Raw genomic sequence first — 23,141 nt, forward strand, 5'->3', positions numbered from 1 at the left:
TGTGTAAAAAGTATGGATGGCCAAACTACGGAGAAAAAAAAAAGGTGCCCTCTCCATCTCAGTTCATGTCAAAACCCCGTTGTACTCCACTTCGGGGATGACCTCGTGCGCCCTGTTTTTTCTTGAACTCTTTCTGCCCTGGCACAATTCGTAATATACTGCAGGCTGTAGGTCTGCCTTGCTCTGCCAAGTTTCTTGAGCTTGAACCCAAGCATTCGGAGGAGGACCATCTACGTCACAAGAACGAACCCTCACTGCGTCATGGACCCGTGTTAGCCACGGCCGCCCCTCCATCCTCTGGGTATCAACCCCGGCTCCCCCAAAACTCGTGATTGCGACGGTTTATTCATGCATCAGATCGTGGGGTACTCTTTTTTTATCTTGCGACTGTTATGGACAGTAGCTCCGCTACTCTGCTACGCTGGTTCGAATGCAAGGCATTTTTAGAACAAAGTGTCAGATTGCAGTAAGCAACTTGGCCAAGCACAAGAAAAGATGAACTACTTGGCTTTGTCTTCTTTGGTAGGCAAGTACTTACTCCGTAGGATGGTAGGCTGGCTGGTAGGTGACGTGAGCCCGCCGGCCGGCCGAGCCAGCGGGCGAGATAGTCCGCGGCGGGGAATGTACGGTCAGTTTGGCTAATTCTCATTGTGATAAAATGTCTCTGATGCTTATTTACCAGTACCGTGGCTGCACACAACCGGGCCGTGCTCGGCAAAGGCGCTGGACGTCGCCGTCGCCCACCACGACCTGCGTCCGTCCAGCATGGACACAATGCAGCCGACGACGGCGCAAGGAAGCCGTAGTCGTCTTGTCAATGATGCTCTTGGCTCCCTTTTCGCTTGTGAAATGATTGTGCTGTTGCTCGAGTGGAATCGGAAGTAGGCGTCATCTACTTACTGAGTACCAGTTAGTAATAGTACTGGCGCAATCATAAAATAGGTTGGCTATAGGCCAATTCCAAAGCCCATGGCTCTTCCGAGAATCCAGTTTCACCCCCCTCGCGCGAGACAAAAGCAGCCGGACCAGTGTGCTGGGCTGCCCTTCCGGTCGGCTCTTATTACGTCAAGGTCCCCCTTGATGGGCAGACGCCCTCTGGCGCTACTCTCCGCCCGCTAGGGTCTTTGGAGCGGCGCCACTGACAGAAAGCCACTGGCCAGGCTTTCGAGGGCTACCAAGTAGCATGCTAGCCTACTACCGGCTGGGTTAGAGCTGGCTTTGACATGGGCGTTTGGGGTGACATTTTACACGGATACTGATCCTGGCATCCTCTCTTCATCGAGAGGGCTACAATGCGTGTGCCGGCAGGAAATGGACCCAGGCAGAAGTGAGAAGGGGAAAGAAAATGACATGATGGAACAGAGTTGTTGTAAAAATGATGAGATCTTTGTCAGCATGGCAACTACCGTCCTGGGGTAACTACTGATACTAGGTGGCCAGCTTTAAATAGTTAGTAAACTCTGAGCAGTGTTAGGGAACCCACCAGGGCTGGGTTCAGTCGGTCGGTCGGACGTTGACCGCGTTGTTGAACGGCAGCAAGGGCATTCATTGTATTAGGAAGCTCGACGGGCTTGCCTCCATCTACATTTCGTTTTATTTTGTAAACGAGTTGCTGGTCAAGAGAACATGTGAAACTCGGGAGCGGTTGGAACAGAGCTGCAAGTCTTCTGGGCCGAGTACCAGTCAACCAAGAAGTACACGCAAGCTCTAACACGTCGCGTCCGCGCTGTGCTATTTATATATACTCGAAACAATTCTCCATCAACGTAATCGTAAACACGGCATTGACTGCATCTGGAGTGGTTGCATCGTGTCACGTCAAGCGTTCGAGTAACAAGCCCAGGCAGATGGAACCCTGTATACTCAGTAATAGTACTCCGTACATGCCTGGCCGGACAGCTACCAGTAGTTAACTAATCTCTTGGCTTTGGGATTGGGGGAGGCCGGTTCCACATTATGTGTATTTATATTTATATATATCTATCTATATTTATATATAAATGGGGATTCAAAAAATCCTTACATCTTTCCCAACGAGTACATGATTTTCTAGTTTCGGTTTTCGCAGCCATGTTTAGACTGTGACGAGGTTCAACTCTCTGGCAACGTGCTCCGGCCGGCCGGCACCCAGCAACAGCGACGGCCTGATGCATCCACAGTACGGAGACGGGGTACAGTGGATGGACGCATAGTTGCGCTACACCAGCGTATATTGGATGGGGGCACTGAAAAGTGTGCCGGGGGAAGAAGGAAAAATCGATGGATGAGATGTACTTACATGCCCGTGATCAACGCGCGTGAAGCTGCATCATTCGCTCATACGTTATTGTTCAAGTCATGTTGGCCATGGGTCGTGTCGTCCGAGGGGTACGACGGGAGGTCGATTTACAGTTGGCCCTGACCTGGGTGGCCTTGCAAGTTGCCTGGGCGAGGTGAGGTACCTGCATACCGGGATACGTTTCTTAACTACCTCCTACCTAACTTACTTTACCTTGCTTGGTGCAGTCGATGCCGACTTTGGCCACCACTGCCTGTGAAAGGTGCCGTTGCATGTTCGGCTCAGGTAGTACGTAGGTGTGGAGGTGCGTCGGAGGGGAGAATCGCCACCCGAGTCAAAGCATTGCGCGTCGTTGGAGAGGCAAGCAAGCAAGTACAGATGACACCAAAGGCCGTAAGCATGTAAGTATCTCGGCGCCCTACCTACATCCTTGTAGCAAGTATATGTCACTACAAGTCTCAAAGACTCTCTCTGGTCGTCAGTGGCCGACTTACTGATACCACTGACTACCTACCTGGTCAGCACAGTGCGTGCCGGCAGCACCAGCATAGTAGCATACCAGTAATAAGCGAAAGGAAAAGGCGGGCCAGCTTGGGGGCGCCCCCGATCACAGGTACTAATACTATCAAGTAGACAACAAGACAAGGGGGGAGGGGGGGGCGGCGCTGCGAAAGCCACCCAAACCATATCTTCATATAGCTTGTTGCCGTGACCGTGGTCATTTCTGTTTCCTACATGGTACAGTTTATCTCGTTGGCAATTCTCCCAGTCACTAGTTTGCCCATGCCGCACTATCATGTACTTGGTCGCCATTATACCCGCTGCGACAAGACCACACAGCCACCACCTCTTGCTTGCTGTTCCAAGGAGCCCCCACCATCTCTATCCCAGTACCTCACCCCACCTATTTTTATTTTTATTTTTAATCTTTATCAATTAAATTACCATGTTTCTTTTCCATTTCTCCTTGTACCCCCCTTTCCCTGCTTGGTGTGTTGCCTAATATCCACCCGTCCATCGGCTGGCTGGTGCTTGTTTTTCGACTGAGTGGGTTCAACTCCATCATCATAACATCCCTCCACATAAACCTCCACATAATCTTCCTCCACCTTTATTATTTTTATTTTATTTCTCTTTACTTCTTTTTTCTTTTTCACTACTCGTACCCCATCATCAACCCACCCCCCCTCCTATCTAGCGTTGGGAACCAAAAGAGTGTTGTGTCTTCCCCCTCCCCCCCCCGTTGCTACTGTTCTGTCCGCCACCAAGTACCGAGGACCAACTAACTGTGTGTGCCTTTTGCTTGCCTCTATGCCTCTGTCCTTGAACTGACTGGAAAGGGTCGCAAAAAGCCGCCTCCGCCTCTCTTGCCTTGCTTGTTTCTTGCTCAGCGAAAGCCTCCTCTTCCTTTCCTCCTCCTCCTACTATACATGACAATATTCACAACTCTCGACAACTCATCCTTTTACCTAGTACTCTCCTGCAGCCCGTACCTAACCTGCAACGTCCCCTCCACACATCTCTTCTGCCTACCTACTGGTATATATTCCGTACAGACACTCACTACACATTCGCCTCGGCAGTTGTGGTGGTCTTCTATCTCGCCCGCCCCTCCCTTCCGTGGCCACTTATTCAAATCTCGCTACCTTAAATCTGGTGCTTGGCAACGTCCGTCTTTTTTTCTTGCACATCACTCTTATTTCTCCTTCTCCTCCCAGCGACACGGTTCCCGCTCCACCTGTACGCCGCTGCCTTAGCTCTTCCTTTCCCCATACCACGGCACGGTTGCTACGACTGCGTCTTCCGTGCCAGCGCCATCAGGTACTCACTCCCACCATACTTCTCTCCTCGGGGTCACTCGGGCTCGCTCAGGCTCTCAGGCTCTCAACTGTCTCGCCCGCCTTCTTCTTACTACAACCAACCGCTCTTATTCCTCCGCGCGACATCACACCTTTGGCTGGTCATTCTCGCCTGCACTGGCTGATCTCTACAGTACACCTTCCTTCATCATCCAGACAAAATCTCGAGCTTGTGCTGATACCGTTCAGCATTGCCTGTATCCCCCTCTCGTTACTATTTTCGCCTTGCCTGCCTTGTCGCCTTCCTGTCGCCTTGTCGTCTTGACGTCTTGAATACAGACACACTCACACTCATACTCACACAACACACAAGTCACTGTATTGTCTGCTCTTCTCTTCCCCTCCTTGCCTGCCGTGTAACGCCTCATTGTCCCTGCACCGTGCAATCAGTTCTCAACCCCAGCGAGTGCTACTGTGTACTGTGTGGTCTCCCCCCCCCTGTACACACCACGCAGTACTCCGTACTGGTACTTCTCAGTCCTTCTTCTCCTTCTCCTGGGGGTCCTCGCTCGCAAATGGGACAGCGGCTTGCCGATCCCTTCTACCCACGCAACTCGTTACACACCCTCCCTTTTAAACAACCACACCCACGGCCTCCTCCTCCACCCACTTCTCCTTCCTTTGCAGACGAGGGTGCGCCATCATCTCCACTGACATCCCCGCTGGACGCCTGCCTCTCACAAGGTCACTGACACCGTCAATTCTCTCTTGCTCATTGCCCGACAGACACATAAGACTTCGCTGATCCCACACTTGGCTTTTTTCTCCCCAACCCGTCAACGATACGCCGCTCCATTGACAAGTGGGATCTCTCGTCTCGAAATCTGACTACCGACTTGGCTTTTTCTAGTCGGGATCCTGCATCTGATCAGCAACATTGTACCTTTCATCCTACCACCTCAACTTCTTGCTCAGCACCGTCACCTCTCCTCCACCTCTCTTGGCCGATAGTTACACAGTCGAGAGCTCAATACTTGAATATCTCGACGTTCCAGCCACCCAAGCTGTTTGATCATCGAATAATTGACTGGATTCGACGAAAATCTTTTGATTCTAGCAATTACTCGCCATCCAGCCTACCTTGTCCACTACGGCCATACATACGCCTGTCTTGTCTTACAACACCCGTCGTCGGCGACACTGCGACTGCCTGGTCCTTACCTCTCCCTGACAACCACCACAACAACCGCAGCGCACTTGCAACTCACACTACCATAATGACCATGGCTTTAGACCCTTCACAACAGCAGCGGTTCGGCCCCGGGCTCAGCTTTGACTACCAAGCCCACGCCCAGCCGCCGGCGTTCTCCAATCCATGGTCGTCGTCTTCTTCGTCGCCCCAGTCTATTCCTGCCGCCGCCGGGCCCGGCAACGCCCTGTTCAACGTTCACGGGGGGCAGCCCAGCATGCCTCCGGCCATGATGCCTGGCAAGCCTATTCCTAGCCGTGCCAGCACCGGCAGCACCTCGTCCATGACGTCCTACGGCTCCATGCCATTGGGTTCCTCTGCTGGCAGCCATAATCCTTCATCCGCCAGTCTTGGCATGCAGCATGACCTTCTAAACTCGAACCAAGATATACTCAGCATGAATCGCATGCAGACGTCGGCGGCCGCCTTTGGCGAGCCTAGCTACGCCACCTCAGCTTCCCCTGTCAACGGCCACTTTGCACCTCCAGCATCCGGCCCATACGAGGCCATGGGCTACACGCCCGCTCCGGCTCGCTCGCACCCTTTCCCCATCGGCCACGACGACCCTGCTCGCCGATTCTCTCAAGCGTCAGTACCTCGCACAGACACTCAGCGCCATGGTTTTGAGTGGTATTCGCTGCGCGGCATGTTGCTAACTCGACCACAGTGCTATGCCTCCAACTGAGGACCGACGCGCCTTCGCTGACGCTCTCGACGCCGGCCATGGCATGCTTGCAATGAGCCAAGACACTCCCAGGAACATCTACGGTGGACGCAATGACCGCTCCTCTGTTGATTCCTACGGGTTTCCCTCGACGCACTCTACTAGCTCGTCGATATCTTCTACCGGTAACATTAGCTCCTACTATGGCGACTCGGTGTCCGATTACTCAACTGCTGGATCAGACATTGAATCGAGGACGCTGCCCCGCCCGCAGGGCCTCCTGGGCGCTCCGATGCCCCCTGCGCCGCAGTCGATGATGGGCCAGTTCAGCTCCAAGGTCTCATCAAGCACGCAGAAGAAGCACAAGTGCAAGGTGTGCGACAAGCGCTTCACCCGCCCGAGCTCGCTGCAAACACACATGTACAGCCACACTGGAGAGAAGCGTATGTTTATCAGTCGACTCGATTGCGAGAATATGCTGGCTAACCGAAATTGCAGCCTTTGCTTGTGATGTTGAGGGATGTGGCAGACACTTTTCTGTCGTTTCCAACCTCCGACGACACCGCAAAGTTCATCGCGGTGACGCCCGCTCGGAAGCAGGCTCCGAGGACCACCATTCCGATTAATTCTGGCAAATTTCGGCAAAATGGCGGTTTTCATTCAAATTTTGTATCAAACGAAGATATGCGCTTTACGACAAAGGACACATAGAGAATGGACTGTTGAGTCGATTGCAGCAACACGACAACTGTGGGCTACTACTAGCCAAGCACTCACGCCTTACGATTAATCCAAACCAAATGTTGGAGGTACCCTTTCTTCACCCTATTCACTCTATTCACCTTTCTCAGACAAAATGGACACAAGGGTCACGAGCTGGTGTTAGCCGTTATAGATCTGTCCGATGGCGTTAACTTGGTTACTGGGACCCACGCGAGGCAACCTTTCTTTTTTTTTCTTTGCAAATTTTGGATTCATTTTTTTTCTTCATATCTAGCTTTGGCACTGGGCGTGGGATATTGGTGGCAGCGCTGGTACCCAAAGGGCAGCGCGGGATGGAACGGCTATGTATATTGCACCTGGAGAGCCGCGCATTGATATGGCGAGTTCACTGTACATTAAACGAAATATTTTGGCAGACGCGTCTCTGCCTGTTTCAACGACGAATACCCCCAACCGAACCGAATTGAGTACATATCTTGTTCAAATTTCGTTGTTTGGTGATTATGTCATTGAGTGTTTTTGCGAAGCCATGTTTTGATTCTGATGATGGCGACTGAGACAACTCTTGACACAGGCTCATTTCGGCTGTCCCGCGCGGCATAGGAAATGGGGTCATGAAGGGGAGGGCGGAATCATGTAATAGATGCGTAGCCTTGTTAGGAAGTCAACCCGACGCAACGGAGGCGTGCCCGGGGAACGAAGGATAGGCAGGAGCACTGTGACATATTCTCCCAACCAGACGGGACGAACTTTGTTGACGCAAGACCGCGGCATCCCTCTTTGGGAATGGAACGAGCTGGGTATAACGGGGGGTGAAAGGCACGAGGGGGGGCCGGGTGGTGGGCACGCAAAACGGGGCCTGAGGATACTGGTGCAGTAATAATAACGGAAGAGGCGATAATGGGGAGGGGATAAGTAAAATAAAGCGACATCCAAAAGCCACCCCAGGGGATCTCGTTGCAGCGGGACAAGAAGCCGGCCTGCCACCACCACTTTGCCACTCCCATGACCCATCGTTGTCAATGTTGCCGCAGCAAAAAAAAAAGGTACCGGCTGCGGCTCCTCAGCTGCCGGTATCTGGTAAAGCAGCAAGAATCTTATTGGAGATTACGCGGCCACATCTATCAAAAAATAGAAACGACGTGGAGAATTGAGAAAGTTTGTTTTTTTCCATCAGGGAAGGAGCTGCAATCGAGCCGGTCTACTTTTTTCCCCCTTCCATTTTGTGGAACCTTCTTCTAATAACGGGAATTGGGCTGATCCTCAAGTCTTTTTTACTATAGATTGGGTACACTCCATAGATTTGGGGCACGCCGGCGTAGCATCCATGGGGGGAAAAGGGGGGGGGGGGGGGGGGCACATCGAGATATGTACAAATCAGCGACCAAGGACAACTCGGAAGGAAAAAAAAAGTGTACCTTTACAGCGGGGGAGCGATGGCCAGTGACATTACTTAGTACTTATTGTACCAGGCCTGCAGGCCAAAAGGGAACGGGAGAGGGAAGCACCGGGCAGATCCTGACTCGAGGAGGAATGGGCTGGCGGTTTCAGCGCTGACCATCACTGCCTAAGCTGGGCAAGACTTGTGTTGTCAAGAGCCAGACAAGCTTTTTGTGGGGGATACCGAATGTCTTGTTTTCCTTCTTCTTCTTCTTGTTGGAGGATTTCGGGCAAGGGGCAATGATTTTCAAGGGCAGTGTAGTTTGGCATGTATATTGCGTGCGGTATCCCCTGTTTCGACTGGCGCTCTGTAATTCGTTTTTTTTTTTAAAAAAAAAAAAAAGGTAAATGAATTATAGAATGGCCACATGAGTCGGGGAGCATGTAGGTCGCGCAACCTGCGGATATTAGACTCGGTGCGCCGCCGTTCAACCCAAGAAGGGCTATGAAGGTAAGTAATACTCAGAACCTACTTAACCAGGGGTTTGACATCAGCCGTCCCACTAGCTATGCCTGACCAAGTTTCGAATGGTCGCAAATGTGTTGTAATCTGTAGTTTGTATGTGCTTCCTGCAACAACCTTGCTGTTCTTTACTACGTCGACGGCTCTCTCCTTCTAACAACCACCACTGCATTCGGTACTCCCGTAAGTACAGCCAACATTCATACCTGCACCTCTCCCGGCCTTTGAATTCTTGCCCCCTCCCCCTTCTTCTCCACCGAATAGAGGCGGCAGTGAAAAGACTGGGTAAAAACGTCGCTGCGGCGCCCGTGTGCACACGGCTCACCCGTGCTATTTCACTCCTCCATGTGAGAGTAAGAAAGACGCGTAATACGATTTCTGCACCTATCCCAACCTCAAGGGACGGCACAGGTCAGTATACCCAGTACGGAAAAAGAAGGGCATTCGAGATGTCTTGTGTGTGTTTACTAACCCCCCTGGTTGAATCAACTTGGCCTTTCTCTCCGTGCGTCATTCTTATGCTTTTTCTGTGCATGCTTCCATTCTACGTACATTGGCATCCACGCCCCCTCGTATGAACAATGAGATGGTCTGTCGCTCTGCAGTGGCCTGGCTCCTTTCGGATGCGTCGATCAAGCACCATCTACGCCTTCCTGATGCGAAGACGCCAAAGCACCTCCCCGCTTGCGCCTCAGCCGTAAACCCCCCGAAAGCTGAAAGTACTAATACACTCAACAGGTGGGAGCCAGAAGACGGACCACGTCCGAAAGAGTGGGAATGGAAATGCTAGCCTCACGGCTGGCTGAGACGATAAGAGATGATCCGGCACACAGACGTGCCCCATCTTCAAAGACACAAGACCACGGGTTTGCTTTTACACACGCTGACACGCAGCGTTTCTTCGTTGCTCCATCAATTAGTGCAAGTTTGCAAGTGCTACGACGTCGGCCGTTCTGGTGACCACTGAATAATCATTCTTGGCGTGTCCCGCGAGTGGGCACAGACGCAAAAGATCAACAAGTTGGGCATTTGTGTGGAGTGAAAAGGCGGTTCCTCGACCCCAGGAATACAAGGTCAGAAAGGATAAGGCTTCTATTCTGGGAGAAACCCAATCCAGACTCTGCGTGTTGAATCGAAAAACATAAAAGGCTTGGCAGAAAAAGCCAAGTCTTGATGCTTGTTTCGACCAGCCGGACGCGGAGAAGGCCAGAGATTCGTCGATCTTACAAAAAGCTTGGCCTCCATGCCTCCAGACCAGTGTTGCCAGACCCAGTTTACCGGAACTTTCATTTGCCACGGCGACGTTCCTGCTTGCTTCCCTTGTGTATTCCCCCAACAGCTCAGATGCCTAAAGTTTATGCATCGCGTCTTTGGGCATAATAGTAGATTTGGTGTAATCTATCTACTACCCACCCGTTCACGAGCGCGGCGATGGCTCGTAACATTGTCATAGGATGGCGCCGCGCCGATTTGTACTGGGCGACTTCTCGGAGCTGGACTCATTCAGTGACACATCACAAGGCCCCCTTTTGCCAGTTGAACATTCTCTTTTCGTCTTTGCCCTTGCCACTCACGGTACAAGAGTACTTACTTGAGAGTAAGTACCTCGGTGAGAAGAGGTTGGTTGTTCATCAAGCTGGAGCCACGTGTGGAGCGCGGCCGGTGCAAGGTCCTGTTCTTACCCGGCCCGCCGCCCTTCGCTTGGACCGGGCTTAAAAAGGTTGGAACCCAGTGACGATGGTATGACCGGACTGCATGCAAGCGTTGCTTTGGTGGGGAAACTGTACTCTGTACGGATACTGGTGTGGTGATTGTGGTTTTCGTCGGGGTGGCATACTTGGTGGGTAGTCCAAAAGCCCAGGCACTGTGTACATTGACGCATGGTTTCGTTCCAAGGCAATACTGGTAACTATCCCCTTCAAGCCCATTGCTTCTTGAGACTGTCCGCCTTTTTCTCCTTGTGCGTGTGGCATCAGCATCATGTATCCTGCAAGCACCCCCCCCCCTTGTGCACACCAGGGCCAAATCTATTAGTATCTCTCTGAACACAGCGGTCATTTTAGTCACACGTTAGTTGCTTGCATGGGTCTGCAGAAACAAGCTTTTCAATCCACAAGACACGGTAGAACTTGGATGCGAGACGCTATGACGAAAAAAGCAAAAAAACAAGAAAAAAAAGGGCGCTGTCCCCTCGTTGCCACTAGGGGCGATGTTGGAGGAGGGTGGCACTTTTGATCAAGGAAGGGTACCAAGTAAGCACTGTATACTGTATACACACCAGGGCCCGTAGAGCAAAATAGCGAATAAACGAGTTCCTACCCTGAGGCAGACCCAAAGCAATGCCGGGCCAGTCTTGTGGCGAGAGTCTTTTTATTTTTATTTCTTTTTGTTTTTGATTTATTCACTCAAGAAGGACGGAGCAGGATGCTGAGAGTCGTGTTATGAATCCGTCTTGTTTTTTCGTTTTGTACAGTTGGGCTGGTCAAAGATGCTGGCCTGACCAGGAATTCAAAAGAATTTGAGATTGTTATTGAAACGCTTGTGCTTGCATGTCTTTGTCTCTTTTTTTTTTTTTTTTGCCTCCCAAGATTGACCTTTTCCATTCCCCTTTCTAGCCATCACCTTGCACATCTCCACGGGCGCTTCCGTCTTGGCTTTTTTTTATAGTTTGCGCCATAATTTCACCTATACTCTGCTGAAATCTTCTTGATCAGAATTATTCTAGGCCTCAGTTTTCGCCTTTGCAGGTCAGGGTCAAATACTACTTACGGACGGAGCAGAAACTAGAAACCTCCAAAGTAGCGCCAACGCTGCACAGCCCAGCCGTTTTTTTTTTTTTTCCTTCCCTCCTCCAACGTATACAGTATGCTGGAAACGGGTGGAAACGCCACAACTGAAGATTTACGATGGGATTGCAGCTCTTTCGTTGCATTGGGCGATGGCCCAATTTGCGGTCTTCTCTGACATCTCTTATGCCAAGAAGCCCAAAAAGCTTAATCGCGATTTCCCGAATCTTGGAGTCGCTCTCCTCGCTCTTCCCCCCTTTACCATTTCCTATCAGTACGGCTTGCGCTCGCTAACGAGTGCTTTGCCGCCCCTCTCCCCCCAAAGAGCAGGATGGGGCAGCATCAAAACCATCACAATTCATACGCTCCTGGGCGGAGGAGCGAGATTCTCTTGGTTTTCTAGCCGCTGACATGATACGGCCCCCATCATCAGTACGCACATGCATTCGCGGTCTTCCTGCTTGCCTTCCTTGGTATCAAGGAAACTTTCTTCACTCTACTTAGTGCAAACGCCCCCCCACGGCCCCATCTCTCTCGCTCGCTCATGCTCCCTCCGAGTAAATATTTTTATTTTTATTTTATTTTTCAGCGTGGCCCCGATAGGGAGGACCAAGTCATCATCCATCGTACGGTCCGGCCGCCTTCCGTGTCTGGGGATAAAAGCGTGCTCTTGAAACAAAAGAGGGAGACGAAAAAAGCCATGCCGTCCACAGATAAAATAAGCCCAGCGCAACTTCGCGCCGAGTTGTGCAGCGAGCCCCGGCAGGCTTTCTTTGTGGGAACAGGGTTGTTAATCCCCCCCCCCCTTCGTGGAGTGAAGATGCTCCTTCGTGGAGTGAAGATGCTTGCAAGTGTGGTGGATTGGTTCAAACGAAATAACGTCTCCAGTAATCTGTACACTTGACTTGAATTGCAAACTACTCGGCAAAAGAAAAGAAACATCCTTGGAATCCTCGTCCTCGTGGAGGTTGAATAATATGTCGAATAAGCAAGGAGCAATCAGGGTACTTGTGACGTCACAGTGGTACCTGCCGTTCCTAGCGTAACTGGCAGAAGCTAAACTGTGGAGGTCGCACCGGTCGTATGGACCCGGGAAGAAATCTTTCTACTGGATATTATCTTTCGAAGATAAAAAATCCCCCTCCATCTAGCTTCTCGATGATGGTCGCACGGCTAATTTAATAAGCTCATCATCTATTAAATAGAGAGAGATAAGAGGAGGGAATAATAGAGGCACTGTGCAGATTGCTTGACAGGTACTTCAAGTACCTGCAAGTAGGTGGGGCTAATCATGATCCCTGCATAATGCGCTAAACTTAACGTGGCAGGGGTGTGTGTCCAGTCTGAGGTGGGGGTCTGCTAAAATAGTTTTGTGGGGGAGCAAGTGTGGAGGGCCCGGTACCCCATCAAAGGACCTGGAGGTACCCCGTCTGTACTTGCCCTATGCAGCCGCAGTGTACGGGGAGTGTTGTAGCCCTGCAGTTCCTCGACATGACGCGCGAAACAACGCAGCGCCCGACGTCATGCTCCTCCTCGTTGATTGGATCGATTGAACCGCAATTCTGGGACTTGGTGTGTGGCCGCTGGCGCTCTTAGTGTGCTGACCCCCTCCATGGCGACAAGCCTGGAAAAGAAAATTGGGCAAAAAAGAACTCAGTACCACGGCACGTAGATGCATACTATTAGCTACGTAGCTAGTTTTTTTTTTTCTTGGCCTGTTACTGTTAGCAAAGTATCGAAATGCTGGGCAGTGATGACCGAGCAAAAAGCTGCGCTTCCTCAAATGTGACACCCCCCCTTGCTCCAACATGGAGAATACATATGGACAGCCCGAATAGACTGCATATTTGTCTTTGATTGCGTGTTCATAAAGGGGAGGGGGGAGGGAATGAGTCCTGATTCACGCTCGTTCCTCTCCAGTGTGTTCCTTGTTTATTGAAATCGAGGCGCAGCAACACCCGGCTCTCGCTCAAACAGAGCCCTTTCTCTCCTTCCTCTTTTGAAAAACTCATCTCTGTGAGGGCTGAATGCCCGTAATCAAATAGCAACAAGGTATCAAAATGAGACCCTCGTCTCAATCAGCTGGGCCACTTGGCAAAAAAGCTAGGTGTCGCTGACGAAACATCCCCCTTGCCAGAGAATCAGGAAATTTTAACTCAGGAGAGGACTCCCATGCCTGGTCAATAGAGAGTGCGTGCAAGAGAAGGGTCGCCTTGTCAAGCAATCCTTTTCATCGTTTGATCAAGATTAGAATGTTACCCCCGGCGGACATATTGGCATGAGTGGCTTGTCTTTGCCCGTCAACCCGTCACGACGACCACCCGTGTTGAGCAGGTCGATATGAAGGCCTCCATTCCCCCTTGTCCGGATCGACGTCATAGCTCCAGGAAAGACGGCTGTCAAGGGCCTCTTTCTCGAATCAGGATCAACCCCGAACAATTACATCTATAGTTTCTGCAACGACTTGGATCCTTCAACCCCGCCCGCCCGCTTCCCTTTTCAAGCCGGCAGCAACGCAGCGTGTGATCGAGAAGGCTTGTTTCTCAGGCTCAGCGAGCTGCCTTCTCCATTGATCGCCACGAACTTGGGCGAGGCACGTGGTCAGCAATGCAGGCGGAGCGCAGACGGATGGTGTTGAGGTGAGGCTTTCCAGATGGGCAGTCTACGGAGTGAGGGTGTGCGTGAAGAGGAGCTTTGAATGTACTGTGTACCTGTGATTATCCTTTCCTGTAAGAGCAATACGCAAAGATGCTTATGATGTGAAGGTCCATCTAGCACTGTTTGTTACTTTAAATAACTCGAAACGTCGCTAGCTGCAGCTTACGTTTTCCAGTATCAAAAGGTGGGCAAGAAGTTTGCCCAGCTCATATCGAGTGCTCAATGACTCAGCAAAGGGGCTTCTGGAGAACCTATCTCCTCCAGATATGCCCTGGTTTAATTTTGTCGATAAGGAAAGCAGATGTGACGAGGCGGGTTGCAGCTCGTTCATGCACGGATCGAGATCAACCGACAATGACCCAGATTCGGCTGCCCCCCCAGAACAGCAGTATCGCCGGATTGGCACGCCGTTGCCGTCACAAGTAGAGAATGCAGGAGCTTTTTGCCCATCATGCGGCACCGAAAGTGACACCACCTTCCATCCTGTGGCCATGATGATCCCGCAAGCCTCACCCTATCCTGCTTCAGTCGGCACGCCACCGTACCCGTGCGTGGGACCCTTCTTTCCCGTCCCGCTGGGAGGCCGGCATCGTCACGGCAAAAGCGGACAAGCGGACACAAGCAAGCCTCTTTTTCCTTTCCGGCACGCCTTGCCGACGGGACAGCCGGCACACACGACGCCTCCGCCGAGTCGCAGGGTCTGGTGCTGTTCCTTGCGGTGTGGGAGCGAGCTCCTTATCGTCATGGCGCGCCGGCGAGACTACCAAAACAAGAAGGTCGTGAGAGTACGCTGCAGTGGGTGCTATACAGGATACGCGGGGACGGGCAAACACAGGAGACAAATAGTCTGGACAGGTCACATGGCCGTAATAGCTCAGTTGCGTTAGACCTTTCAATTGCGCGGGCGCCATTTTCCTGTAATTCAACTGTGCATTGTGGCATGCATTATAGTCTCCTAGAGGCAGCGTATCTCTCAACCTTATCTGCGTATTGATTTGGGTGTGGCTACAAGTATGGGTCATACACGGGAATGTACCAAGAAGTAAGTTGCCAAAGGCTTGTACGTTCACGCATGACGGATTGTGCTGTCGAGAGGACCGGTCTTCAACGTGGGCAAACACAGTGTCGACACTGACACCAGCTTTCTAGGCCCTCGAGACTCAAGGTACAAGTCACTGGGAGCCAGTACAAGAGATCGGGTAACTGACATTTTTTTTCTCATTCAGATTACACTATGAAAGCTCCTGGTATACCGAGCTAGCTGTCCATGTTCGCTACGCTCCGCGACAGAAATACAAACAAATGTTCCAAGCTTGCTAACTTTCCATCTTCCTTTCCGTTTCTGTTTCCCTCACACGCTAGAAATAGAATGAATCGCCCATTACCACATCAAAAATGGTGTAAGATTAGCAAGCTTCGCCAGTGGAGGTCAAAGTCGATTGACAGCATTTGTGACGGAGGCTGTCTTGAAGAGTGACAATATATATACATAACGATTGCTCTGCGACGGGCAGGCCTTGATAGGGAAGAGGAAAAAACGATATAGTCGAATCGTGAAGAAGAAAAATAAGAGGCGGGGAGCTCTTCGAAGGGAAAAGAAAGATAAAAGATTGTGAAAGACATGTTGTGGTAAGTCGGTATGTAAACCTTCAAGTCGTGACCTCATAATATGTAAAGCAAATTGCAGAGGCCGCAATATTGCTTTGCCATTGCTTGCATGAGCAAACGCGAAATTCCGAGAACGAAAATTCCAAATAAAAATCAATCCCTATTATATCCAAACGCCAAATAAGTGTGGAAGCAGCTGCTTCAAAGCTATACAGCTGGCGTGCCACCAGGGCGCACTCTGCCTAGCGACTCGAGCAATTCTCTGGGCGGAACACGCTGAATACCGCTTCCACGGTCACGCATCGAAGTTGGAGCTCGTACGTAGCCTTCACGCTTCTTTCGGAGCCGGTCTAAAACAACGCCACCGACAACCATGAGTAAAATAAGTGCGAGAGAGATGGCCAATCCGATAAGAACGACAAATACGAGCGGCATATGTCTGGTGTGGCCAATCTTATTGGGTCGCTGCGAGAAGACTCTGCCAATACTGCTAGAGCCTTGGTTGTTGGTACCTGTGGTCAAGGCATATGGCTGGTAGTGTGTGCCGTTGTATAGACAAGCCGAGACAGATCCAACGTCGGGCATGTCAATGGCGCCGGTAATCATGAGAGTTTGGTCTGATCCGAGCAAGGATGAGCGATCGTGCTGTTTGGTCAGGCGGAATACCTGGAGGCTGCGCAGGACAGTATTGTCGGGAAGTTTTTGATCAACTGAGCGCCATTTGCCACCGTCCCACTTCATTAGGAAGGTCGAATTGTCTTTGAGTGATTTGCCGCCAATCCAGAATTGCTTGAGGTCCATACTTGCTGGCGTAAGAACATCGACAGGGCCAGGAACCTCTTCAATGCGAGGAAAGTCCGTCCACGTCTGCTTCACAGGGTTGTAGTAGGCCAGGGGCTTAGAGCCACTAGAGGCAGCAACCAAGTCACCAGCGACGAGAATAGAATCAGTGCTTACCCACTGCAATCCAGTAACTTGACCAGTGACGACGGTGCCAGGCCGCGTCCACTGATCATCGGCAACGTTGAAGACACAGAGGCCAGGGCAATCCAGGGCACCGGCCTTCTCGAAGGAGCCGCCAACGAACACTTGGTCGCCACCGCTAGGTCGGACGGCAATCGAAGCAACAACACCATCACCGCCCGTAAGACCCGCAGGTTGGTGAGAGAACTTCTTAGCGTCGAGGTCCCATCCAATAATGCCATGTGCTTCCATTCCATTGACGTTTCCAGAAACCTGGCCACCGGCAAACAGAATGTTCTTCCAGAGATCGACAGCGAAGAAAGATGAATCATCCCGGATGCCTTCCGAGAGACCGCTGGTGCTGTTACCCTTTTTGGCATCGATGAAGACTAAGTTGTGAATAACCGAAGCGTTGCTCGGTCCTTGTGCAGTAAAGTGGCCTGCCAGGATGGTAAGACTTTCATCAGTATTCTCATAGAAGGCTCCAGTGGAAACGCCGGCCACGTCACCGCCTTGCAAAACACTTCGTCGTCGCTTGCTAAGTGCTGGCGTCTTAGTATTAATCTTGACGGGAAACTTTCCAAGGCCAGCGGAAGTGAGACTAGCAATGCCATCGACTGCCAGTGTGGAGACATCAACTGATCCAGCAAGGAGGGAGTCGCTGGCATTCAAGCCCAGGTACGAGGCGGTAAGCTTGCCGCTATAGCGTGGGACATTATGCTCCGAGTTGTGCAGCCAAGTACTCTGTGAAGGCACCCATATCGCAAAGCCATCCACCTGTGTTGACGGAAGGCTGCCATAGGCATTTGATTTGGAAAATGAACCCGTAAATGCAATGACTGTTTCCGACTTCCCTTCAGTGGTATTGACGCGAAGGGGAACGACGTATTCGACAGGTCCGTCCAAGCCAGACCCGAGGGGCGACCAGGCATTACTATTCGGATCGTAGATTGCGACATTGTTAAGGCCCTTGGCGTCGTTGGAGAGAGTATTCGAAAAGTATCCACCGGCGTAAAGTTTACCGTCTTCGATCTGCATGGCCATAACTCGGCCATTCAGACCACCATCCAGATTTTTGGCTTCGCCACCCTTGCTAGAGATGGCCAGAATGTTCTTGTGGATTTTCGAACTGAAGTTACCAGCAATATAAGTTGTTTCGCCAGAGGTAGTGAGAGCTTCGACACCAGACATTTCGTCGAAGCCATAGCCGAGCTTGTTGATGGAAGAGCCATCAAGACTCCTCTCGTCAGGTGGAGGGCCCTTGGGATCAAAGTCGAACAGGCCATTCAAGCCGCCGACAGAATTGATGAGGGTGAAACCGACCTGTTGAGCGACAACAACAAGGTCATGGACCGTCTGATCTTCAGTAGGAGTAAGGGTGACACTGGGTCGAAAATTTTCGGAAGTTTTTTCCACGAAGCCAAAGTAAATTTGATCGTATTTGTCAAAGTAGTTTGTCTGAAACAACTGCGTCTCAAAATCGAACTTGGATGAGCTCCTAGACATAGCGCCAGAAACATAAACTCGGCCACGGTTGCCACAGGTGCCATCAGCCACACAGCCAGGGGTATAGAGGTTGATGGAGTAGTTGCCGGACTGTGGTATATTGGGGTAGAAGGTGACAGATGCGTTTGAGCCCGTGCGCCCATTATCGACGGGGATCCTGGCAGTGAGATACTCGGCATTGCTGTGGTACGATGGTGACCTTTCCCAGGGTCCAGTGGCAGATGCGGAGGAGACAGAGCCGGACGTCGTACGGCACTTAGGTTCGTTGAACTCGTTGATGGCGTAGGAGAAGACGTTGTCTTCAAAAATTTGGACTCCTGCAAGACCAGCAGCATTGCCCCACCATTCCAAAATGTCGATACGAATTTTGTTCATTCCAACAACGTTGACAAAGTGGAAATCTTGGAACTTGACTTTCGGGTCGTTGCTAAGAGGGCAAAGACGGTCGCAGGTGGCGTTGTTACCTGTGGCGGGATCGACGTAGGTCATGTTCATGATATTGGTCAGACCGTTAGGAAAAGTTTGGATATTGAATGTTTTGGTTCCGTAGTTCTCCACGTGTGTGTTCCAAATACGGATTTTGGTGGGCTCGAAACCGAAGCCGAACTGAGCCTCCCAGTATCCCATACTATTGTCTGAAAGGAGCCAGGTGCTACCTTGCGCGTCAGAACCGCTAGCACAAACAACATTGGTGGGATCGCTGAAACCATCTTTGAGAGAGCTTCCGTGAGCGGTGATTTTGGCGGTTGCGAGGTTAATCGTCTGAGTGTCGCGCCAATTATTAACCGTGCTGTTGTAATTTCCGAGACCAGTGAAGCTTCCACCGAAAAGTATATGGCCATTTTCCATTTTGGTAATAGCTTGAACAGGCCCGTTAAACCCGACAAAGGGTAAGCTTTTGAACCCATCCTTGCCATTCCAGGCAATGGCGTTCGTTGAGTTACCACTCTTGAAATTACCACCGATATACACGGTGTCGGTTGCATCATCGCAAAGAATAGCATTTACCTCACCCTCGAGGCCATCGAGGGCCGTGACTTTGTCGGCGCCAATGTTATAGATTCCGATAGCCTTGGACTGCTTGCCCCCGAGTGACGTAAAATTTCCGCCGATAACCAGACCATTTGTATTGCTCGAGGTGGCATTATAGAAGCACAAGGCGCGGATGGCAGCATCTGTTTGGACGGCAGGTAGTAAAGCACCGTTCGGTAGCTCCGACAGGAGGGCTTCACTCCCATTGGAATTGCGAGTCTGGCCGCCTTGTCCCACGTATTGGTAGAGAGAGATACCGCCAAAATCACCGGCAATGCCGATCTGGCCGAGGTCGGAGAAGTCGAGATTTGCCGGCGGCGCGGCTACAATATTGGCTGCGTTTGCCATCATGGGCGTGAGAGTTGTGAGAAGTGTGAAAACGGCGCTGTGTCGCTGGCCAAAACGCGCAGGGCGCCGCCCGTGGCCATACGACAGCCGCATGGTGAAGGTTTCCTGATGTACGCTGGAGATCAAGAAAACACGGATCGAGTCGGGAATTCCTATGAAGGGCAATTTGGTATCGCACGAGGCGTGTCGAGAGGGCAGGCGCGAGTTGTTTGTCGTCTAATGATGCATCAGGAGGTCGTCGAGAAGGATTTGAGGACAGCGGTAAGGCTAGCGAACGGGGGTATGTTGGAGGAAAATTAGGACGCGTGATGACTGCAGGTGAACGACGAAAAAAGACAAAAAAAAAGACGGTCGCGGATATAACGAATGTAAAAGAGTGTAAAGGCGACAAAAAGCCTGAATGCCGAAGGGCGGGAAGTTGGCTGAGAAGCCTCGTCTGTGCAAATGAGAGTTTTGTTTGAATGGAAATGGCTGGTGTCGAGGGCGGGCGGCGGTGTTGGTGCGAAACTGTGGGAGCAGTCGCTGCCGACCTACCTGGGCCTAGTTGGGCTAGGCTGACCAGGGCAGAGCAAGGGGACGAGAGAGACAGCAGCAAACAGCCGGGGCAACAGTGTCGGTGATGCAGTGCAAGTGCAAGATTGCGCGAGGGCCCAGGAGCGCGAGGCAGTCAAGAGTATAGAAGATATTGCCAGTGCCTCCGACACGTCTCCCTGGTTTCTCATGCTGCCAACAAATACGAGAGTCCCTCCTTTTTTTTCTACGTTGGCAAGCAAGCTGCCAGCCAAGTTGCCAAGCCAGCTTGTTTTGTGCCTGACGGGAGGACAACAGCACTAGTACTAATAAGGCTAGGCGCAGATGCACAGCGACGCCTGGAATTGGGCGGCGAGCCACTAGAAAGCATCTGAGGCCCGAGCCATCGACATGGCGGTTTCGAGATTTCCAAGTACCTAATAAGTAGGTGCTATGCTAAGTTACTGACCTCCCTGAGCACCAGGAGTGCTCAGTCGGTTAAATAGTAAGTTTGCAGGCATCAGGTAAGTAGTGCTACCAGGAGTTACCTGGGCGGCCAGATGCCTGGGTATGTACCTTTCCCAATACTTACTTATATACGGAGTACCAGACCTACATACGTAGGTACCTTGGGAGGTACGGGTCATTCTAAGGTACCTTAGTACTTACTCGGTACCGACTTTCAGTGGGCCGGTTGGCTGCCAGCGCTGCGATTCCACTGGACAATTGGGTGACTGTCAAGGCGGGAATGATAAGGTGGGCCAGGCCACGGGTGATGATGCCATGCACCAGGTCAATCCCAAAACTTTATTGGCTGCAACGTGACGGCTCAACAACAATGACAAAGGATAAAAAGAAAGCCATTGAAAATAGCATACTTGCACAGACCCGCCTGTTCTCTGGTGGGCGTAGCAAATACGAGCACGTTTAACTTGAAAGTCGGCGCAGTCGAGCAAGTCGAGCAAGTCGAGCGAGTCGGACCAGCCCGAAACTGTCCTCTGACCAGACGAAAATTAAGCGTTTTTTAGATGAAACGACAGATTTCATGCAATGTCAAATAAGAGTAGCTCATCTCTTTCCCCCGAAACAGATTTCCCTCCCCAAGCGCCTCGTCCAGCTCTGAAGGGACTGTCCCTGTGGGGCCAGTCCAATAAAAACTGTCCTTGACTTGGATTCCACCGCTGGTATACTGACACCAGTGAAGAAAACCCGACTTTCCGTACTGATAAGTAGTGTCAGGTTTACGCGATGTCGTGAAATGCTGGTCATCATGTGGCACTCGCGAAGCTCTGCAAGTGTGGTGGTGCGGGTCATGTAAGCGTCTGGTGCCATTCTAGATTCATAAAAGAAACCTAGCAGCCGCCCGTACATGTTTGTGCATTTTACAACAAATCCAACCACCATCGCGAAAGACGCTCGAATGACAAAACTGCAGGATGATCTTTCCTCTCCGAGATCGAGGTGGATGTCTCTTCACATGTAGCCGATGAGTTCCAAGTCCAAGTCACGCCTTCGCTCGTGAGATTCAAGCAGGGGAACAAGATCAGTGCAATCGTTGGTCCCAGCAGAGCTAGGCTTGCTACATTAGTGGATTCAAGCATGGCTGAACGCCTGTTTTTGCAGGTGCAATACTCTCTAGCTACGAATTTTATACGTGACCACGAGGGACATCGCTGGACTGCGGCGCTCGTCAGACATAGCTCTCGGCATGGCATCACGCGCTTTGCGTCCTTTCGCTCGAGAATACACAAGAGTAGAATCCCAGGCACTCAAATATTTTGCCCGACGTCATTCGCCCTCGTGGCTAGAGTATCGGCTCTTGTACGCGCGTGGGCTCTCAAACTCGCTGGCCTTGCCGGACCACATGCCCAGTTTCTTTCTCTTGGCGTTTGCTTCCGCCCTTTCATAAACTCTCCTCATGCCTCCGAATTCGGCGCCCGACTTCGCTTCGTATGTCGTCGCCAGTCCCCGCTTCACCAGCTCCAGCCCGACGTTGCGGCGCATCAGGAACCGCCAGACGTAGACTGTCGCAACGACACGGTTGTACTGGTCTCTCTTATAAATGTGCGCCCGCACATTCCGATGCAGGATGTACTCTGTCAGCCATTTCAGTGCCTCGTCCGCGTACGGCTGCCCCGGTCGTCCAAAATGGGCTCCCTCGGGCGCGTCGATCCCGGCAAGTCGAATCGATATCTGTCCCAACGCATTGTCAGCCACGCGGCCCGTGTGGTAATATTCTCTGCATACAGCTTACCGTGCGATCCTTGAGCTCCCGTCGTTTTTCAGGCACCTTCCGTAGCCAGCCCCAGCCTACGGCTCTGCCGCCCGGCGTGTGGAACAAGTGAAAACCATCACCATCACCAACGCTCGTTACACGGCCAAACAGTGTCTTCGTGCGAAACGCAGACTGTTTTATAAATGCTGCGCCAGGGATTCGCCGCAGATAGTTTGCGTAGAGCTGCAGCGCAGCGAGGCCGACAAGCGAGGAAACCACCACAGGCGCCCATTGTTTGGCTGCGTCAAACGGGTCGGCGACCTCACCGAGCGACTTGTCCCATGCAATTGGCCGCCGCTTGTCGTTGGGCTCGGGCTTGTCGCTATCTGGTGGTGAGGATCCAAATGGCCATACCATTTTTTTTTCACGACCCGGAGGTCGGATTGTTCGCACTACAAGAGATGTGGTTATTCGGGGAAGTGAATGGTCGGTCGATCCGTGAGATGTAGATCGCCAGGTGTTACCCACTTATTTGGACATGTGCACATATCAGCCAACCAACATAGATAACTTCATACTAGAAATCAAGGCTGATTGGAAAATGAAACACAACGCTGAGGAGCACCACTGAATACCTATATATACACCTAACAGGCCATTCTACGATTGTCTGGGGGTAGACCAACCAGGCAATATACCCACCCGGCTCCAGGGTAGTACGCCCCTTCTACGAGAAGCCAGGTCAAAAAAATAAGATCGGATCTCCCCGCCACATCTACTTTTGATTGATTGAGAATATTTTTACGGATTATATAGGCACGATATATCGGCGAGTAAAGACAGAGTGTGGCACAAAAGCAACTTTGATCGGTGCAATAAAGTACCATGTGACTTTGCTG

General features: G+C 51.5%; 3 protein-coding genes across 3 annotated transcripts; 1 reads left to right on the forward strand and 2 right to left on the reverse strand.

The window, feature by feature from the left end:
* Positions 1-5,360: 5,360 nt before the first annotated feature.
* On the forward strand, positions 5,361-6,616 carry V2A60_005226 (C2H2-type zinc finger protein; the record flags this gene model as incomplete). The annotated part of the gene is made up of 3 exons (XM_083256538.1): positions 5,361-5,914; positions 5,994-6,433; positions 6,489-6,616. The coding sequence occupies 3 exons, from the start codon at positions 5,361-5,363 to the stop codon at positions 6,614-6,616; spliced, it is 1,122 nt and encodes a 373-aa protein (XP_083112664.1).
* Positions 6,617-15,875: 9,259 nt separating this feature from the next.
* V2A60_005227 (cortical protein marker for cell polarity-domain-containing protein) lies at positions 15,876-19,610 on the reverse strand (the record flags this gene model as incomplete). Its single annotated transcript, XM_083256539.1, has 1 exon — positions 15,876-19,610. One exon carries the CDS (start codon positions 19,608-19,610, stop codon positions 15,876-15,878), a length of 3,735 nt encoding a protein of 1,244 aa, XP_083112665.1.
* A 2,205-nt stretch (positions 19,611-21,815) lies between these two features.
* On the reverse strand, positions 21,816-22,659 carry V2A60_005228 (thermonuclease family protein; the record flags this gene model as incomplete). The annotated part of the gene is made up of 2 exons (XM_083256540.1): positions 21,816-22,220; positions 22,282-22,659. The coding sequence occupies 2 exons, from the start codon at positions 22,657-22,659 to the stop codon at positions 21,816-21,818; spliced, it is 783 nt and encodes a 260-aa protein (XP_083112666.1).
* Positions 22,660-23,141: the final 482 nt, after the last annotated feature.

The sequence above is a fragment of the Cordyceps javanica genome, chromosome 3, assembly GCF_051103115.1.
Source record: "Cordyceps javanica chromosome 3, complete sequence".
In the NCBI taxonomy this organism is placed as follows: domain Eukaryota; kingdom Fungi; phylum Ascomycota; class Sordariomycetes; order Hypocreales; family Cordycipitaceae; genus Cordyceps; species Cordyceps javanica.